This window comes from Poeciliopsis prolifica, unplaced genomic scaffold, assembly GCF_027474105.1.
Source record: "Poeciliopsis prolifica strain line A6 unplaced genomic scaffold, Auburn_PproV2 SCAFFOLD077, whole genome shotgun sequence".
Taxonomy (NCBI): Eukaryota; Metazoa; Chordata; class Actinopteri; order Cyprinodontiformes; family Poeciliidae; genus Poeciliopsis; species Poeciliopsis prolifica.
The window spans coordinates 1,448,765-1,470,271 of NW_026562452.1; the positions used below are offsets into that span (position 1 = coordinate 1,448,765).

The 21,507-nt window shown below is 37.2% G+C and overlaps 1 protein-coding gene across 1 annotated transcript in view; it reads left to right on the plus strand.

The window, feature by feature from the left end:
- baiap3 (BAI1 associated protein 3) overlaps positions 1-6,156 on the plus strand; it is a 39,920-nt gene extending 33,764 nt beyond the window's left edge. The window contains exons 31-34 of the mRNA XM_055021586.1: positions 51-171; positions 250-373; positions 1,602-1,807; positions 1,900-6,156. Coding sequence (XP_054877561.1) covers positions 51-171; positions 250-373; positions 1,602-1,807; positions 1,900-2,003 — 555 coding nt within the window. The 3' untranslated portion in view covers positions 2,004-6,156. The remainder of the gene's footprint in view (positions 1-50; positions 172-249; positions 374-1,601; positions 1,808-1,899) is intronic.
- Positions 6,157-21,507: the final 15,351 nt, after the last annotated feature.

Here is a 21,507-nt window from a genome sequence, read left to right on the forward strand (position 1 = left end):
ACACTTAAGAAATATGTTTTTGACTTTGCTTGTGATGTAACATGTCACAGAAAACACTCAAGCATACGCCTTATGGTCGAATCAGTGTGAAATGCTACTACGATCCTCCAGAGCAGAGACTCACAGTGGAGATTTTGCACGCTGCAGACATTATCGCATTGGATGCTAATGGTAAAAGTAAAAACAAATGTTTTTTGACAGACATAAGCTTTGCAGAACATCTTGTAATACTTTTGTCATCTCCTTCAGGTCTTAGTGATCCATTTGTGATTGTGGAGCTTTGTCCTCATCACCTCTTTCCAGCAGCCAAGAGTCAACGCACTCAAGTGAAGCTAAAGACGCTGCATCCAGTATTCGATGAACTGTTTTATTTGTGAGTGAAATGCCTTAGTTTCTTCTCCGCATATATTATATTATTATCACTAACTTCGGACTATTTTATCTGTCTTTCATTTAGCAAGCCAACACAATCTTACTGACAGTTACAGTATGAAGTGAAAGGAAATATTACATAATTTTAATTTTCTCTTCCTTTTTTTGTATAAATAAAAACCTGAAGCGTGAGTTGTGCATTAAAGTTATTACATTAGTGACAGCACTTCAGGCCATACCAGGTTCAGCTGATTGATTGAACAGAAAATAAACAACATTATTGGGAGACAGACGGGACAAAAACAAAGAGGGTGGAGGTGGAGGGGCAGGAAGACACCAACACCAGCAAAAAGACACATTTTTAAACAGTTTTTTAAGGCCAATAAAAAACTATTTTAATGGCCTTAAATGTAGTAGTCTAATCTTAAATGTCATGCTCTCATTGTCTGTGAGTAGAAAATCATTACAATTAACAGAAATAGAGGCTTTCAACTATCCATCTGTGTGTAATTAATCTATACACTCTTTCACTTAGTGATAAAGTTCCTAAAATAAATGGGCTTTTCAGTAATACTCTAATTTATTGAATGGGTCTGTAGATTTACAATGAGATTAAATTACACACAGATGGGCTCTGTTTACTAATTAGGTAACATTTGACAAACAAGACATTTGGTCACACAAATTGTTTTTAGATGAATCAGAGTAACAGTTGGAGGAGCGGGGAAATACATCTATTCACACCAAAATAAAAAAAACAAAAAGAATTGAAAGCCATTATTAATTGTTCTTACATTCCTCAATTTTTCTCTGACCTGTGTTGGTCCATCACATAAAATTCTGGTAAAGCAGACTGAAGTTTGTGGTCACATGGCAAAATATGGAAAAGACAGTGTGTGTGTGGGTGTGTGCGTGTGTGTGTGTGTGTGTGTGTGTGGGTCGGTCTGTGTATGTGTGTGTGTGTGTGTGGGTCTGTGTGGTGTGTGTGTGTGTGTGTGTGGGTCTGTGTGGGTGTGTTTGTGTGTGTTTGTGTGTGTGTGTGTGCGGGTGTGTGCGTGTGTGTGTGTGTGTGTGTGTGTGTGTGTGTGTGTGTGTGTGTGTGTGTGTGTGTGGGTGTGTGTGTGTGTGTGTGTGTGTGGGTGTGTGTGTGTGTGTGTGTGTGTGCATGTACATGGCGGTGTACACTCTGTTGCTCATTTGATTGGTTCTTTGACTCTATTGTCTTCCAGTCATGTCAGTCCTGAACAGTACAGGCACAGGTACGCCTGTTTGACTTTCACTGTGATGGACTATGACTGGCTGTCGACCAACGACTTTGCTGGAGAAGCCGTCGCTCCACTCAGCGACTTCTGCTGGCCGGGGAGACCCAATGCCTCAGCTGCCGGAAAGAATGTCCAGCCCGTCATTCTGCACTTGTCCCGCAGCAAACCCAGTGGTACAAATGCTGTAGTTGAGGAAGTTTCGGTCTGTTTGCCTTCTGATGTAATTCTAAGAATATAAGAGGTATGTTTGCTCTTTCTCCCTCAGAAAAGCCAATCATGAGGATGTTGGACGCTCGCACGGGAGACAGGGAGGCTCAGGAGTTCGTTCGCAGGCTGAAGGAGATTGAGAAGTCGATGGAGGAGGACTAAGAGCTGTTAGTATTGGTTGTATTCATGTTTTCTGATCACATCTTGCGACACGTGCTTTTGTACTTGTAACAATGTTTACAATATTTACCCTTTCTTTTCCAATGTATTGTTTGCTCGGTAATTATACCAAAATGAAAAGAACATGAGGATGTTTTCTTACTGGAAAATGAACCTCCAGTCACTGTGCAACTCTATGCTGTCTCAGTTTAACTATATTTTAGAAGTCAATGGATAGTTGATACTGAATGTTACTAGTCTATATTTTTTGTAATGAAGTAATTGTTATGTTTGTTGTATAATATTTGATATGATAGATTTAACATTTAAAAAAATATTTTGTGAAAGTAGCCAACATATAGCTCTCAGTCTTAAGTCTAAATCTATACCTCAGATATGTTTATTGAATACAGACGTGTTTTGATGGGGGTTCTTCACAGGTAATGTGAGTGCAATTGGATGGAAGCTTATTTAGGGTGTTCACCTGCTATAGCATCCATCATAATTAATGGCACCTATGGAAAGGATGTGTTAATCTGTAGGGAGTTTGATTTGATTTAACTATTACTCTGTCTAAAGATATGGGAAAGCTTAGACTGAGTAATCTATTTCCTTTACGACTAAAATCTCCACACATCTGTCCAACCTGCATGCCAATTTTCTTGTTTTTCTCACTAAAAGTTGTGGTAAGAAGAAGCAAATTTATGTCACATCCTTTGTTAAACCACAGGAAAGCAAGATGTTGCTTGACATGCAAATCCACCTTAAAACAGTAAATAATAATTGAAGTACAATTATTTTTACAGTGGAGTAGAAATTACAAATAAAAGGAGTAATATAATGCCACAGAGGAGTAAATTTCTACAAAAAACTTTGTGAGATCAATTTCACATATTTACAAGAAAATACTTAGATATTCTCTGATGTTAAAAACTTTGTTTAAATATTTTATCCGAATTTTTTGTGTTGTAAATTTGCAAATAACTTCCCCGTAGCCAATTATTTTATGAAATCTTACTTTTCACTAATTTTCTTAATGCAGAAAATTGTGCCACATTTCATGTTATTGAAAGGTAGGATTATTTTATTTTATTTTATTTTACTTTGGGGCTTGGTGCTATTAAGGAGCACTAAGGGGTGCCATTAACTGTGGAAAGTGCTGGATGATTTATTCTTTGACGCTTCTTAATATAAACATAATAAGACATTAATTGTAAGAACACAATTTTGGGTAGTCGTAAATTTTAAGCTTGTGGGCCAGTGAGAGGTCTGCAGCAACAAGGTCTAACATTTCCTCGCACACAAGTCACTGTGTGCTTTCATTTAACTTTTAATCACCTTGCATTAACATGAAAAGTCACCAAAGAAACCAATGACAAGAGACTTCAGTGTTATAAAAACTTAGTCACCTACCTCTTTCTTTTTTCCTGTTTGCACAAGAGCAACAGGTTAACTGAAAGCTGTTTTATGTTTATTCAAAGCTTTTATATAAAGAATATCTTACCTAACGCTCACCTAATTCATGAAAAACTTGATAAAATACTTGCTGAGTAATATAAAGTGACCCAGTGAGTTCAGATCATTTCAAAAATGTTATATTTTGTTCAGAATTGAACAAATTAATGAACAAATGACTCTAAAGAGTTCAAGGAATGCATTTCTAGGACTGACCTCCACTTTCTCTCTTTGTCCTTCACATTTTTATTCTGATGGAGGCAAAAATACTGCATCCTCGTTTCAGAAATGCCAGCGTCTCATTCTTAAAGGAAAACCAGGCTAATTGGTTTGGATTCGCACATGTAGTGTTCAGAATCCACCAGAAAACGACTTCAGGCGTCACAGTGCCTGGGATATGAAAGCTTTTAATCCATGAAGGCCTTCGTTTATGTTTTAAATATGAATCTGTTCCATGGTTTGACATTTTCTCTCTCAAGGTGAAGAGAAGTGAGGATAATGACACGTGCAGTGGTATAATTGCACTTGAGGGGAAAAGAAAGTCCTACCCTCTGCAGCAGCTCTCTCTGGCCTGACAAGCAGAATTAAGCTTGAGCTCCAAACACTCTTTTAGTGGAGCTGGAAGACTGGAACCTTAATGCTGCTGCAAAAAAGATGAGGGTCACACTTTGACCTGGAATCCAACCACCTTACCTTGTGAAAAGGACATTCATATTACATGGTTATGCAAAATAAGGAGTATTAAACAGGCTTCAAAAAGCACAAAATATCTCAGTGTTGCTATTGCAAGTTGACAAATAGTTAAGTAAATATTGATTAGATTAATCCTAGCTTGGTCAAAAATTTCTCAATACATATGTTTACTTTATTAAAGGTATTATGGATTTTTTTTTAAATGCACAAATGGGCAAATTTGCTGGTACCTTTAGTACATTTTAGTATGTTAAAAATTGTTAAAAAGTAAATCTCTTCTCATATTAATTTCACCTTTAATGTAAGAACTTTTGTGCTTGGTGAGGATTATTCCATGTAGCATTTCCTTTTTGTGATAAAACATTCAGCACTAGAAAACCTGTTTAGTCAGACTTAAATTGTGCCACATTTGTAAAGAAATGTATTTGTGGGTGGAGCAGGAGAGCTGAGTGGGCTGCACCTTTGACTAACTTATCAAATGTTCTCAGCCAATTTCAACAGCTTCTGGTTGAGGCAGTGTTGTGATCTGGGATAGTACATCCCTCATTGGAAAAATTAGGCTTTTTAGCCTTGCCAAACTATTGAAGAGGTTTGAAATAAATCTTGTAAGCTGTGCATGATATCTGGCTGTATATTTGGATGCTTTGTCTGGTTTATGACACAGAGAGGATTTGCAGAGTTATTCATGAGCCAAACCTACTTACTCAACTCTGCTATTCAACCCACAAACACTTTTTCCCTACAAATGTTCCACTCTAAACCATAAAAGCTTTCCGAAAGTAAACCTACACATATTCAAAAAAAAAAAAAATAATAATAATAAACAAAGATACAATTGTTTTTCCCACTGAGTAAACACATTCGAAGTAAAAGTTTTGACATTTTTATTGCCACATTACCACATCTGAACACAACTTTATTTTAGGATTTTTCAAAGTCTTCTACAGGAGTGCTAGCTAAGAACAAATAAGAGCTTTTGCCCATTTAGGCTTTTGGGGGTTTCTGAAACATATGATATTGATATTTTTTTCACAATTTCAAATCAGTCTCTAAGTTGAAGTAAAGAAAGTGTAGCAGGTACTCGGCACCAAAATCCTCACACCGACAGCATTTTGACAATGACGTAACTTTTTAGTAGCTGCTTGTGTAGTGCTTTGCTGTAAACGTGAAGTTGTGAGAATAAAGCACTCAGAAAAAAATAACAGAAAAGAAAACATTAAAATACAAACATGTTTTGCATTACAGGGTTTGTTCAGGTGTTCAGGAAGCCTGCTTTCTTACAGGTGCAGGGAGTCATTCAGTATGTCTGAACAGCACTTGCATTTATGTTTGTTTAGTTTATTTTTGAGATGTGGCATTTAGTTACCCCCTAGAAGACAAGCGCAGCTTATTAAGGTAATAGTTGAATAGCTAACAGTGTTTGATTGGCATTCGTCCTCAAAAACTTTAATTTATTACCTACAAATGTTTACAAAGAACAATGCAACCTCATTTTGAGTATAAACAGACATTAAAATTTAGATTAGGGTCATGATATAGTAGCCATTTATATCTTTATAAAGACAGTATTAAGGGGAGTAGTTTTAAATTCAGGATCCTCTCTTTGGAATAATAATAATAATAATAATAATAATAATAATAATAATAATAATAATAATAATAATAATAATAATTTGTTAATATTCAGTCACAGTAAACTAGTTGTGTTTTTGTGACCAACATAAAAAAGGGGCAAAACATAAGTTTAAAAAAGCATGTTTTAGACATGCACAAATTGCAACAATAGTTAAATTTCTCCCCATATAATGATTTCCTTAATTTTGATGATTTTTCTTCATATTTCAGAGATCAAAGCTAGTAAAAACTGTCTAAAGTGGAAAAAAACTTTGAAATTGTTATTGTTAAAGTGAATCATTTGTCATTGAATTGTAAATGCCTGTGTTGCTGTTTATTAGATAATAACTTTAGAAAATGTCCCTGACCCAATAAAGACTGTATTTAAATTTCATCCTGGTTTCTTCATTCTCATAAAAACTGTATGTATTATTTATTGAAATTATAGCAGCCTTAGGAAAAGGGTGCAACATTGGCACATGATGCAACCCAGCACACGATCGTAGTGTGAAAAAAAATAAAATCCACAGGCTGATTTTGACCTTTTTGTCCATTCATCCTCTCTGTCAATCTCTCACCTTTCTTCACCACACTCCTCCTCTCAGTCCTGTGTCTCTGGCAATCCTTGACCTTTTAATATTTCGCTTCCCGACTGCCGCGACTAGCCGGAGATCAAACACGTCCTGCAACACAGCAGCAACTCTGCAGAAGAACGACATAAAACTACGAGAAAACAGTGGTGTTCATTATGTCCACTGTGAGAATACAGAGCCGCAGGACACACTCACCTTAGTGTCCATACCACTCAAAGGGACTGCTGTGACACTGGATTAGACAAGGATTTCTCATAGCTGCAAGACACAAAAGCTTGTGGTTTACTGACTGGCAGTCGATACGTTCTAAATGAGAAACCTGGTGAAAACAGATGGGTTATGAACTGCATGTTAGCTCAAGTGTGGAGAGGATCTTGTCATTTTATACAGACACAATGCCCTCCAAACAGTGCATCAGCTGCAGCATGTGCAAGGCTGAAGCCAGTTGCAGATTAGTGATACTGGCTCCCTGTGATGAATTGAGTGTTTGTTTGACAACATGGATTTTAGAAAAGCTGGGTAAAAATGTTGCAGGGCTTTTGATTCCCACCACTAGATGTCCCTATAGTTTCATTAACTGTTTCCACTCAGCAACTTATGCAGTTATCTTCGTAATGACAACTAAAAACAACATTTACTCATTTTTTAAGGACAGTAGGCTATATTATACATAGTGTTTTTTAGTAGTAATGCCAGGATGTATTTCCAATTACCAAACTTTTCATGTATTCCAAGGACCGTCTTACTGACAACATATTGTAAACAGCACAGCAGAACTATAAATTTGTCACTTTGTTGTGCTGTTATCTATGTAGAAAATCATTACTGGATAAAGGATTTTATGCATTTCTACTTTTACCTTAAACTTAAAACTTTGAAAATTAATAAAAAGGTTGCACAAAGTAAGGGAAATACCTAATAACAAGCCCTGTTTTCCATTGTATAGCTACTGACGCTCAATTGCAGCAAACGTATAAGAATAGTTTGTTGATGAGAGACTAAAATGAATATATCTTCTCATTATGTCTTCTCTAGGAATAAGAACAAAAGTAAATAAATCCTTATGTCAAAGTCAGTATTTACTCCTGCTGTCTGTTAAAGTGACAGCAATAGTCACTATTCCTTTGTAATTCCTTTATAATTTTAGTGAAAAAGTAAAAACAAGTATATATATATATATATATATATATATATATATATATATATATATATATATATATATATAATTTATCATTTCACATAAACCCAAAATAGAGGTCCATCATGTTTTGATGTTAGTTAAGAATACACCAAGCTTTTCATACAAACTTTTCCTTAAATCTTATGAAAAAGCTGGAAGTCTGTAGCAGTGTCTGATCCCCAGGAATGTTGGCAATGTCTGTGCTTTGCTGTTGCTCCTCTTCTGGCTCTGACAGATACATTTAACACAGCATTGATGCTGCAAAGTCTTATCTTCTCTCAGACAAGCCTAATCCTCCATGCAGAATGTTACACCATAGTCCCTGTCTCCTCCCACCACAGCAGCTGAACCTGGATCCCCCACACACCCAGATGTGGGATTTCACACCTGCACTACTTTCAGCATCAGTCAATGGAGCAGCATTGTAAATTTATACAAACTAAGCTATCTTTTGGATCTCTGTGTGCATGTGCTGGCAAGACCCACTATTCTGTTTGTGGTTTATGTTCAAAAAAATAAAAAATGTGACCATTTATGCACCCTAATTTCAAAATTTTGGTAAAATTGCCTGTGAACGCTGTGCTGTATCATTAAAAATGTGTACTGCTGCGAGGGCCTGTGAAGATGCCTTTAACAAAGATCACTGCATGCAAGGACATAAACACCTGTGCCTGCAGGTGCATCTCTTGCTGACAGGTCTACATAATTAGACACTTCTGAAGTCAGCCTTTGCTCTTCAGTGTATGTGATGTGGGAAGAAGCCTACACAGCAAGTCCTTTGTGGCTTCTGAGGCCTCTGCTGGAGTGAGAAGAGATAATATTGGACAGCTTGCCCTTGAGGAATGCAAATGGGGCGGTGTTTGGGCCACAGCCAGTGATTTGCTGGGTCTGTTGGCCAAATCCATCAGAGAACCATCCCTTTATCTTCTTACAGTATTGTGTTGACTGATCCCAATATACTGTCTGAATGAGACCAGAATGAGTCCATTAATGTGGACACACAGGCTCTGACATGTTCTCATTAGGTTTATTCTCTGTAAAACTAAGGATTGAGTCTTTCTGAATTAAGGGAACTCACTCTGCTTGAACACTGATTCATGCTGGAGAACTTTCCAGATAAACAAAAAGAAATCTGATTCATTATTAAAAGCCAAGTGGAGGAAAGAAATTTCCAGTGTTGCTACATATTAATTTAATGCAATCTTTGATTTCCGCTAGACTTCTAAGTTATTTTGCTCATAAAAATATTGGTAATTGAATTTCTCTGGGTCATTTATGAGCATAATGTGTCTCTCATAGTTGTAGGTTATGTTTTGGTGCTCCACACTTTAATTTAATAAACATTGACTATAAAGATTCTGTTTGATAACAAACTTATTACTCAAAAGGAAATATGTTTTTTAAGACCCCAGAAATGACCAGAGAGGCCTGCAAACACATTCTCAAAGTAATTGTAGGACATGTGTAAAAGATCAAATCTCAGGTGTTCATTCATGGTCTCTTCATAATTTATCGGTGTGATTGTTCATTATAGAAGAGTGATCTGTTTTTCCACATAAAGCAATACATTCAGCAGCAGTCGATACAATTTTTCTCTTAGCTCTCTATGCTGTTGTTCTTTTTCCACATGCACTTATAACTGCAGAACCAGTAATTGCACTGAAAGCAGTTAGAAGTTGTACATAACTACATAATTAATTACAACAAATTGTAAATTTGATCACGTGCAGTAGAAAAATAGTATCGCCTTTCAGGACTTATAGCCTTTCAGGACATAAGCCACTTATCACATGAGCAGCACCTGATTCTTTTTTTCTTTTTTTTCCCACTGACTAGTTATAGCAGCAACCCTGGGGATGCATTTTAACTACTTTATAAGGAAAAGGTTTGCTTGGGGAAAAAAAAGAGACAACAATATGAAAAACAGAGATGAACTTTTATGAGGGGTATCTTTCCTTTGGGGACTTAAATAAGAACAGAACTGTTTGTCTCTGAGAAGGAGTCATTATTGTGGTAGAACTCATCCACATGAATCCACTCAGTTTATCCACTCAGCAAGTACAAAAACAGCGGCTCTCTCAGCTGCTCTCAAAAGTGCATATACTGTTTCTGAGACTCTATAAAAGGGTTTTATATATTCAGCACTCTTCTTAGTTGAAATTCACAAACAAATAACAGCAGGAGCAAAAAACGAAGAAAAAATAGAAAAAAAACTGGCTCAACTTTGGGTTTACTTTATTTAGTTCAGCTGCCACCGAGGGGGCTTGTTTTGGAATGTATCTTTGTATAAATGCTTTAACAGTAATTATAGAACTGGCAGGGAATGCTATGCATAATTTACCAGATCCCAGGGTATTTTTCTTAAGATATAAAAAGGTGTTTAGCACATATGGTGTTTTTTTTTTCTGCCACTTTTTTTTTGTTTGTTTTCTTAAGAAAACTTGCTGTTCAAACGAGCCTCGTGGTGTTTAAAAAAAGCACTGAGATATGGCGGCAACAGAGGTTTCTGTTTGCTGTCGAATTTATCAGACGACGACTGCAGAGAGGGAGAAATCTCAACGTGATACTGCAGAAAATCACATCCCTTAGATAGGATATAGAAACTGAAATAAATGTAAAGTTTGAATTTCTGGTACACATTTAAAACTGACTGGTAACAATGAAGTGACAGCAAAAAAGAATTATATCCCAGAGGGAGTTTTGTGTCATATTTTATTTTTCAGTGCATTACAGATTTTAGGTTAAAATGAAAAAGATGGTTTGCATGCAGTAAAAACAAGTTGCACACTGTTTGCTTTGGCAAGAAGAAAATAAAACATCAGTCCTGTGGAAACATTTCAGAGCTAATAGCTGTAATGTGGCATTGACAAAACATACTTATTCCAGTTTGACAATGGTTTTCTTTAACAACTGAACAAGCAATTTTAGCATTAGGTTTGGAGCTTCAAAATTTAAAATGAAACCCAGTTCCTTTCTGCTAGGAAATATGCTAATTGCTTCTTGTCTAATTACATTCAGAATGCAGGAAGGCCACAGAAGGTTAAGAAGGCATCAGAAAGAGAAGATTTGCATTCATCACTAATCAAAGCATGCACAGTGCTGCATCAATGCCAGAGGTGACATTTTGATCAGAGCTCTTGAGACCCCTCGTTATTCATTCTTATCGCTGCTGCCCTTTTCAGAAGCAGGAAATTATTATGCAAAAATCCAAATTCTTTAAAGACGCCGCCATGCCATTCAAAGTCTGTGCTAATTGAATCTCAAAGACCACCATCCTTGTATCAATTTCTTAGCGGCTGTCGCATCCTTCTAAAATTCTCTGTTGTGAAGCCTGTCTCTGAGGTGATCATGATAATAGTGAGCTTTAGTTCATTTCCTGTTGCAGCTCTCCATGAACGGGGCATCGGAGGGTCAAGTGGTCAGTTGGAAAGCCGAACTGTCTTTGAAGTCGGTGATGGACACTTTCAGACAAAAGACGACTGTATCCATGGTCACCGATGGTGAAAGAGCGAGAATGTGACCGGTTACCGCTAAAATCTCCTGGTTCAAACTGAGGTCAGCAGACTTCACACTTCCCAAACAATGTTGGATTGGATGCCTATTTTTCCTTCCAGATCTCTGATGCTCTCTGTCAACTGGTGAACCAGGAAATTCCAACCACAGTCACAGTCTTTTTGGGACAATGTGTTTCCTCTTTTGCTACACAAATAGTTTTTTCAAAACTGTAAATATTTTGTATGTGGGAGCTGTCAAAAATTTCCTTGTTTCTACTCAGTTGTTATGGACAATCACAACCTACTCACATGAAAGTGGGAGTAAGATTCTCCCACTTTAACTGCCCGATCTATTAGAAGTGGTGGCAAATTTTCTGCTGGGACACTGTGACCTGCTTTTCTGTCACATGCGGAGAAGATATTTATGATAATGGAGAACAGTCCCATAAAAGTTGTTCCCTGGCACAGGGTGGGAGGTAGAGCTATTTATCCTGACTGGACCCTCTCATGGAGGCTGTGGGAATGGACTGCAGGAATCCTCCCACAAGAAAGCAAAGGGTGAGACACAAGTCTAAAGACAGGCTTTGAGGTCTTGCCGCCTGTGGGTACAGTATGTGAATCAGAGCAACAACGTACAATGTCAGCCTTTCTCTCATGCCCCCAGTCCTTCATTTGAATCACATTAGCTTTCCCTGAGAGGTAAATTGGAGGAGTTCCAGGTAATGGAGTTTTTTGTCGTATTGTGTAAAAATAAGTCCCAGATGCAATTATTAGAAATTTTAAACAGCATTATCATGTCGGGACTGATTGTCAGGAAATACTAACCAAGGTACCTTTCAGTCTCAGGATTTATATTATGAAGTTTTATATTTATTAGCAGAAAATTTGCATTTTGGTATGATTTTAGTAACACTTTAAGTCCCGCATGTACTTTTAGGGATTATTAATATCAAAATCAATTGTTTATTTGTATTTGTTTATTTGATCGTGACAACTATATTTGTAATTAACATAATATATACATTAGCAATTATAGACATGGCTAATTTGCAATGGTCGCTCCTTGAAGGGCCTTTAAGTAGTTTCTGAAATCTGCTGTCAAACACACATAACAAAAGTAGATAAACATATATTAGTAGATTAGTTGTGATTACGGATCTGGCTATGTTTTTAAGTGATTTTCAATTCATATCTAAAACTGTTCCCAGTCTGAATCCAGTTTAAGTTCAAGGTTCAAGAAACTCCTCAGGTTAACGGTCCAAAGGATGACTTTCTCAGAGGGTCTGACATTTCCACTGCAGACTGCTTGTGTGTTAAAACCCACCGCTCTGAGTGGAACTACAAGTTCACTGATTATAGAAGAGGGCTGATTGTACAGACATAGATTTATACATAGATTTTAAAAGAACAAAACCTTGTGAAATTTTCAAAACTCAGTACGTTTCATTTCTGCAGATCTGACAGTGATGTATGCAAAAAAGTGTGATCTGGAGAAACGTATGTTGCAAACACAACAGAATTGAGACTGGTTACCTTAGTTCTGGGATCATCAGAGCATTTAGCAACTGAGACATGGGACAAAACTTGACATGCTTTAAGGTCTTTGTGGACCAATACTATGTAGGTTATAGTGGAAAGCAAAGGAAGGTAAAATACTAAAATGGTTTAAGCTCACGTTGCTGGACAATTAATGCTGAAACAACTTGTTTTATTAAAATTTGATTCATTGCTATACATAGATGTAAGGTGATCCCACTGAAATTCCTTCTGGTAAGATGTATAGAAAAATGGATTAACGCACTAACACATTTCATTTTGGAATTAATTTATTTTGCTCTGCACAAGTTAAGTCCTTTATTTCTGGAAATAACAATAGTTTTGTGTTTGACTGGAGCAGCTGGTAGAATCTTTTCCTATATGCTGAAAGAGACTCAGCTGTCCAAACTATTTTTTCTACCAGTTTCAACAAAGTTTGTTTATCCAGAAATAAACACGTTTTCAACCAAACCATTGCTGTATTTAACTATTGAGTGTTTAGCTGCTGTACGGCCATAGATAATTTTTTTCACTGAGAGGAGGACTGAGAAAATTAGAAATAATTCTGACATCAACAAAATGTTAACAAAACCAGCTAAGTTCTCTCTCTTTTTTCAAGATTGATGCTTTTTTTGTTTTCTTTTCTTTTGTAAGATGGCTGTTTAATTTCTGAATGGAAATAAAAATCCTGGTTGAACAGAACAAATTTTAAATATAATCTATCCATGGTGTGAATAATTTTACACTTGACTCTAACTGCAGAAATAAACGCTGTGAACAAATTCAAGATGACAATTTACTCTAAATGAAGTCTTATGTTCTAATTATGCTACATTGCTCTACACTTTGTGAGGCTTTAGCCAAAATCCCACATTAAGCCACTTGGTTCTGCTCAGTGATGTCACTGAATCCCTGGGACCACCATGAATGCTGCCAACACTCAGTGTGCTCTCATCCACTCTGTAAAAGCTAACAAACTCTGTGGTCATTACAACCCACTACTGAAGTATTTTTTTGCGTCATGTGAACATCATGTGGTGAGACTTGGGGGGAAAAGAATTACACTCTGTGCTCCTTTAAAAAGTATGCCATGGTACCTTCACCTTTGTCTGAAAAATTATGCACAAAGGTTGCTCATTTAAGAATGAATTTGGATTTTTTTTTAAAAATGAAGGAACACTGTGAGAAGGGTTGCCAGGTATGGAGTGTTGTTTTTGTTTATTCTTTCTAGGAGTCTTGATTAAGATGTTTCAGTGGTTCAAATCAAATGTTTGCACGGGCCCATCTGTCCCAAATTCCTTTTAAACAGTGTAAACAAATTAGCCGTCCTTGATCAGAGGGAAAAAAAAAAAATCAAATTTAACATCAAATGAATCAAATCTAAACAACATATACGCTAAGAACCTCTCAGTTCCCATAGAAGTTAATGAAAATAGACAGAAACACTGCTGATCAGTCATCACCAGCCTTTAAATAAACCTTTTGTGGCCGTGATCAGAGACCAGCATGGAAGCCCTCGTTTCTTTTAAGTACATGTTATTAAAACTGGCCATTTGACAAGCATGCATGAATTGAGTGCATGTAAGCGAAAGCGCTGCCTCTCTGGTTCTAATAAGCGTTGCTTGTTTGGCGAGCACCATCTGCTGAGGACCAGACCCCTGCAGAGTGAAACTCAATCCAGATGCCTTCTATTTGGCAATACCAGCGCCGTTTCAGTCTCAGTCTCACGTACCGGTATGTTCTCCAGAGTGGATTGCACGAAAACATCATGGCAGATTCCATGTGTGACATCAGACCTCTCTGTCATCTTGTGTAGAATATTTTTTCAAGTGCCTGTTTTGTTTTGATCTTAATGTAAAGTCAAAGAATGTTTCTCGCTGATTTGCTGTGTAACTGCTTTATTTTTTTTAGCCTTTAAACCCTGACCACCATCATAAAGTGAGTTAAATTCAGATGTGTTATTTTTAACACCTTAATATTTTTAGAAATTGATGGGTGGACTTTTTAGCAAATAAAAAAATAAGAACTAACAACTTACCATCTGTTGCACCACGAGATGCAACAAGCGCCACAGGAATGAGGTTAACCAATGAGTTTGCGACCTCATCCAAACCTTCTATGGAAAATACCGCAAAGATAATCAGTGCATGAGCAGGCAGACAGTACTTTATCAGATCAAGTGCATTCACCCACCACCCACACACTCACACATATCAGCCCAGTCAAACAACACATACACACACAGCCTCCCTTTCACTCAAATCCTGGTAGCAGCTCTGGGTTGTTACACAACAGGAAAATCCAGCAGTTAGCCCCTGAGTGCTCTGCATTTGGAATGAGGAGGGTGAGGGTTTGTAGACTTGTGGCGTCTCAGGAAAAAAAAAAAAATCGCTGCTAAATTATAGTGAAGGTGTGTTCATATTATGTCTGTATTTCAGGTCTTTCTCCTTTATGTTTTGTTGTAGTATGGTCTAGTAGGGACATATGACTTGGAACAAGTCAAATAGTTGAGGTCGCTTTTCTGCTGTCCAGCGAAATTTGCAATGCATGTCCAAAATAATGCAGGAAGATATTGAATGTTTTATATTAATAATAGAATTTTTAAAAAGTCATGGTGAAGCATCTCTCTTGGTTTGTAGGAATATCATATGTTTATTCTGAAGAAATGTATGCAAACAAAATAACACTGAGTTTTAGGCCATGCTATAGCAGGTCAACACACTTGTCAGTTTCCTCACAAAATCTTTTTAAATTTCCAGTAATTTTAACGAGGTTGTCGTTTTTTCTTAAAACCTCATGTAGCTCTAACTTCAATGTGAGCCATTTGCTTTTACTCACTTTATTAGTGCATAATGCATGTTTTATTAAAACTTAATGTCAGACAACAACATGAGTAAATTTAAAATTCGGTTTTGAAATTAGGATTTCCATTTATACCAACCTGGCCCTCTGTGAAAGTAATCAAACCCAAAGTCTAATAACTTTTTGTGCAGGACATGTTTTATGCTGACCTGTTCAAGATCTGTTTACAGTGCGACATGTCAGGTAGATTCAAGTCCAAAGTTTAACCAGGTCGCTCCAAAACCTTAACTTTTGGAACGACCATCAGTGGGAACTCACTGGTGTGCATCCAGTCATCATCTTGCTGCATAAATCAAGTACTTTAATGACATAAACACATAGTCAAACATTCTCTTTTTCTAGCAGTTTTGGAATCAGCTTTCTAAAATAAATATGGTTAATAACTAAGTTGTAATTTTATAAAAAGGTTGATTTGGATAGTTTTTATTCATCATGATAAATCAAATTATCATTTGTCAAAAAGCTTTTTGGTTTTCACTCACATTATCTTTTACATGAAATTTGTTTTTGTTGATCTGGAACATTTAAGTGTGACCTAAACAAAAACAAAAAACTTTTTCATACCACTGTGAAAAACATCACAGCTCATCTGTTCAGCTGTAAGAAATCCTAAATTGTTATCTGGTATTTTGCAGTGACTTTCCATTTGCCTGATGATATACATCTTTTTTATCCCTTACAGTGTTTTTACTTGTGCCTGCATACTTTCTTTGGATTTAATAGAACCAGGTGTAGAAATTCAGAAATACCCCAGAGGGCTTCAAATATAATGATACCGTTTCTCCCTCCCTGAGTCACAGACAAGAACATTAACCCCTTCATCTCTGGCTGAGTTTTACTTTTCAAAAAGTTTAAGATTTCCAGCATATACTTGAACAAATTCTCGTTGCCATTCATTGTTTCTGTAAGGCACAGCAGCTTTAGTTGTACTCTGAAGCGAGTCATTTTTCAGAGTACAACTAATTTTCACATAATAAATCCTTTTGGGATATGCCTTTAATGTGGCTGAAGTCGCCATCTCTCTGCAATCTCTGTGACGTTCACACAGTTCCACAATCTATGGCTGGGTGCCTCATTAAAACAGAATAAAAATAAACTCTGAATAAACAAGTTAGATACAAGTCCACAACAAATTCTGGACTGAGTGAACATAGTTGTTCTTCAGTCATTATTGAAACAGCAGCAATAGATATAAATACAGAAGCAGAGGAATGCCTAGGGATGTGTTTTATGTGTAAGATTTCCGGGCATACTCTTATCTGATATGTATGTATTCAGGATTTCTTGTTCAAGCTTGAATTTTTGCTGCTATCCACAATCACTGCAAAGTTACATGGGTGCAAGGTAAGACCCAAGCAAATGTAGGAAGTCTGTAGACGTTATTGTTACAGTGATGGTTTTCTAGCTGGCAGTTTGTCTTTGTTTGGACTACAGTCATGTGTTTTTGGGTGTGAAGGAAATGTGGCTGATGTCAGAAAAACCGTGTAATGACACCCTTGCGGTTCAGCAAGGTTCTCCCACGTCTCTTCCACCTCTTTATAACCTCTCCATTCTAACTCAGTTTATACTTCAACCATTTTGAGAAACACAAAAATATTGTGCGCACGAATAGTGTCACAGTAATTGATATTGCTCCACTGAATCCAACAGTCTGTGTGGGAGAGAAAGGTCGGAGCATGCAGCACTCTGTCATCTGTTTAACTTGTCTGTCTTCAGAAAATCCTGTGCGGTGAATTCAGACCTCTCATAAAACAAGCCTGCCAGACAGCAAAGACCACCTCAGCTCTTCCTCCATACAAAACCTCCCACAAAGCATTAGGAGTGACAGTAAATAGGGCTGCTGGCAGGTACAGGCTGGAGGAAGGAGTTGAACTGACACACATGTCCCCAAATCAGCTTCGGTTTATGTCACAATTATCAAAAACCGACTTAAAGATTAACTGTGAAGATACTCTTTTCGTAGTTTTTATATGGTAAATAAGATTAAACTGGGTCTGCACACATGATAGGGAAAGACCTCAAACAAAGCACTAAACAGCAGAACAATAGAGTAGGAGGGCTGTGGAGGAGAAGGGGCCCCACAATGGGGCAGCTCAAAGACCCACAGTATAGCTGCACAAAGAGAGGAAAGGCCCTGTACACCACCCAGCCAGAAACACTCTCATAGACCCATTTCAGTAAGAAGCATTGTGCATCTGGTTTTCACCTGCTGATGGACCCGTCACCTTCAGTGAGGTAAACAAAATCTGCCAAAATGGCCCATATTGTTCACCACTGAGGAGAAGTATGATCGAAGATCGTTTTGCTTTTTTTCCAATTATTGGAGTTCAGATAGACAATACTGTTGTGGACATGTCTCATGTTTAGTGGTGATATTATATGCCTTTAAGTCCTGTCCTCCAGCGTTTAACTTGTTCAGAGAAGTTATGTTTATGATTAAGACTGTCAGGGAATGCTTCTTAAACAGTACCACATGTCTTGCTCTTCACCCTTTGTTTCCTTACTTGTACAGAGATTCTTCTGCAGCTGTATCAGTGCCCAAAGCGAGATGAACATTCCTCTGGAGCGAAGTGGTCACTCTTAATATTATTAACCTGCTAAAGTCTTGTCTGGTCAGACATGTAGTCTTGTCTACTTTTCAGATTAATGCTACCCTTGCCTGCAATGATCAGTTTGTGTTTTGGGTGATGAATTTATCAACTAACTCTAATAGTTGTATTAAGGCATTCACAGGAGTCACGATTTGCAGTGAAGAGGTGGTGAGGAAGATGCCGAGGACCCAGGTTGGAATGAAGAAGTGTTGATTTAATTATCCAAAAGCACAATAATCCAGGCAGCATAGATGAGTGAAAGGCTAATGCTCACAACTGGCAAAAATGAACAACTGAAAGCATTCTAGACGAGACAGCTTGACAAGACAGATTCGACAAGGACCCAACCAGAACCAAGGCACACAAGTGGGTTTACATACACAAGGAGACAATCAGGAGAAACAAGAAACAGGTGTAACTAATAAAGGGGTAGACGGGACATCACAGAGACTCTACAGGACACAGAAACCTAAATAAACACACAGAAACAACCAAATCCTTACAAGGAGGGATCGTTTCAGTAATTAGATTAGACACTATTTTATTCCAGGGTGCCAGAATAAATGTGCTGTACAAAAGAGAAAGGAACATTTATTTAAAGGTTTTGAAAACATTCATTTCTCAATTATGACGTCCTTTTTCCTCACATAAACAATAGAATTGATTGAAACCTTCTGTTTTAATGTCTCAACACGTAAAACAAAATGGATGTGAATACTTTTGCAAGACCTTAACTTTTATGCCCACAAATGAAACAAAGAGGGGGGTTCTTGAGACCACTGATGGAGGCACTCAAAGGCTTAAAAGCTAAACAACCAAACAGAGCAGCTGTTTTTGAAGTCTGAGTAACAGCTAAGGCAATACAAACAAGGCACTTTTGTAATTACCTGATGAAGTTTCGGGTGGAAATAAATTGGTTACAGCTAAAAGCAGTTATTTCACAAAGCCGTCATGACTTCCACTGTCACGATTTGTTTGGTTTGCCTAAACATTCACACCACAGTTTTTTCGAGACCATTCTTCTGTTCTGACAACAAACACCAGTATGGACACTTGACATACCTCTGGTTTTAAAACTGCTCACGGTAAATTCCAGCTCAATCGACTGAACAGCTTCTTGTTACCCAGAATAGTTCAAAACAAGACATATTGGTTCATGAAGGGAACCCATTAGTGTCCATATTGGATCAAACATTAACACATAGAGGCAAATACTGGTGAGATTAAAAATACCCTGAAAAACATCAGTTTGTACAAGTAAAATTTGCGTTAATCCTGTGCACAAGTTTAATTTCCAGAAACAAGATGTTGATCCTGTTGCGAGATTTTTCTTTGAAAAGGGTAATTTTTCATTTGACAAGTTGAAACAATTAAGGATAAGTAATCGATTTCAGATGTGACCATATAAAACTCAGCAACACAGTTTTTCTTCATGTATTTGTACACTAATGTTGTTTCATCAGTAGTATGCTGTTTCTGTCACCTCACTACTGAAAGATGTCTCTACACTTCATCCATAACCTAGTGAGGTTCTTGTCTTTCTTTACTTTTTGACATTGTTTATTTAAAAGTGGATTATGTGGTGTCCTAAATAAACACAGAATGACGCAAAAAAAAAAAAAAAAAAGCTGCATAGTTTGTCAGTGAGCTAATTATGGAACTTCTAGCCTTTTGTAAAAACACCCAATCTCGGAGGTACACAAGGGTGTTTCAGTACATACTTGCATGTCTATGTGTTTTATGTTTTTATCAAGATGGTGAAGCGGGATTTGTCTAGTGGCTTGTGTTTTCAGGACTGAAAAGGGCGTGTTTGTGTTTTGTATATATTTTGCATATTTGCTTCTAGTTTGGCAGTGGTCACATCTGTCATGTTTTTTTCACCCTCTTATTATACCCTTCAGCCTGGTTTCCTTCATCCAGTGTCAGTTCTTTGCCTTAAAAAAGAAAGCCCCTCCACCCTGAAATACTACTTTTGCTTTCCTGCTGCCCACCGCCTGCTTCCACCCACATTGTGTTTTGTGACATTGACTGCAAGGTCTGAAGACACCACATATAACTGAAATAAAAAAGGAAACACTTTTCTGATAGCCCTACTGTATCTAAGCCTCCCCTTCAGAGATAAAAAACAGATATCTAATACTGAAGTGAAATATTCGTATTCTGAGGTCAGATGAAGAACTGCAATCAAAATTCTCTTATGAATTTACTATCTAAACATTTTACTGTACAGTAGCCAGTATATTTTGACATAAAAATGATTGTGTGAAGGTTTTCAGAATGTCTGCTGTTCTTGAGGGCTTTAAAATCTAACAGCTTCAGGGGGGAAAAAATCTTCTTATAGTCATTGTTTTTCCAACATGTCTTGAGTCACACAGCTCCTGCTTTCATTCCTTTCCCACCATTTCTGTTTGCACTGCCATGACACATGAATACGGAAAATGATAATAAAACACTGGTGATCCATCACACCCCACTCAGCTCTAGCAGCAAGAGTAATGAATGCCTGCCTCCATTGCATTTCCTAGTGATTTAAATGACAAAAAGCTGCACAGGAAACTTTTATAAAAATATGTGTTGTACATACTTGTTTAAACTGTCATGTTCTGACAGTGAAATAAGAGACAGTGATCTGTGAAAAAATCAAGCACCTTTATCTCCTCCATGCGGTCCTACTATTCTCAGACGTAAACTGCTAATAAACTGCTCCCGGTCAGAAACATCCAATCAGAGCCAGGAGAAGGGTCTTAGCCATGCCAGTCATGTTTGTGTATATGCTGCTCACAGCTCGGTGTGGTTTTAAAAAAATAATTAACATGGTCATGTTCAAAGGAAATAAGATTTGTCTGTCATCCTCTTTAAATTTCAGCACATGTCCCATCTTGTTTGTTTAGACATGTACAGTAAGTAAGTCTTTGATACTAAAAAGGGGAAGGAAGTGAAGAAACTCGATAATTACTGGGAAGGAACCTGCCAGGTAGGTTTGCAATGGAACCTTCAGCATTTTTCCACCATGAGTCAGCAGTATAAAAGTATTATCTGATGAGAAGATCCCATGGCCATGAATGGGTGAAAAAAAAAAAAGATTTAAAGAGAAAAACAAGAAAAGGGTGGGGGTGTTCTCCATTAAGAGCTGCCGCAGAAAGTATGGATAGAAAACTACTGACAACTTTCTTCTCCTTAATAGTCATCACATTTTACTGCCCATTTCATCACTCACCATTTCAAAAAATGTGCCCAAGTCAGTGAATAACAGAAAAGTCAATAATGTTCCTGCAGGATAAAGGTAAATCAATTTTATTAATACAGCTCTAAAATATTTTATCACGATTACTCTAAAGTCTGTTTTCTCCTTCTCTGAAAATCTTCAGGTTTCAGCCTTCCCCAAATAAAGACACAGTGTCACTGAAACACTCCAAAGGTCATGTACATCTACCAACCTGAAGATATATGTCCTGTTTATTGCCCATGAAGCTCATTAGCATTTCCTCC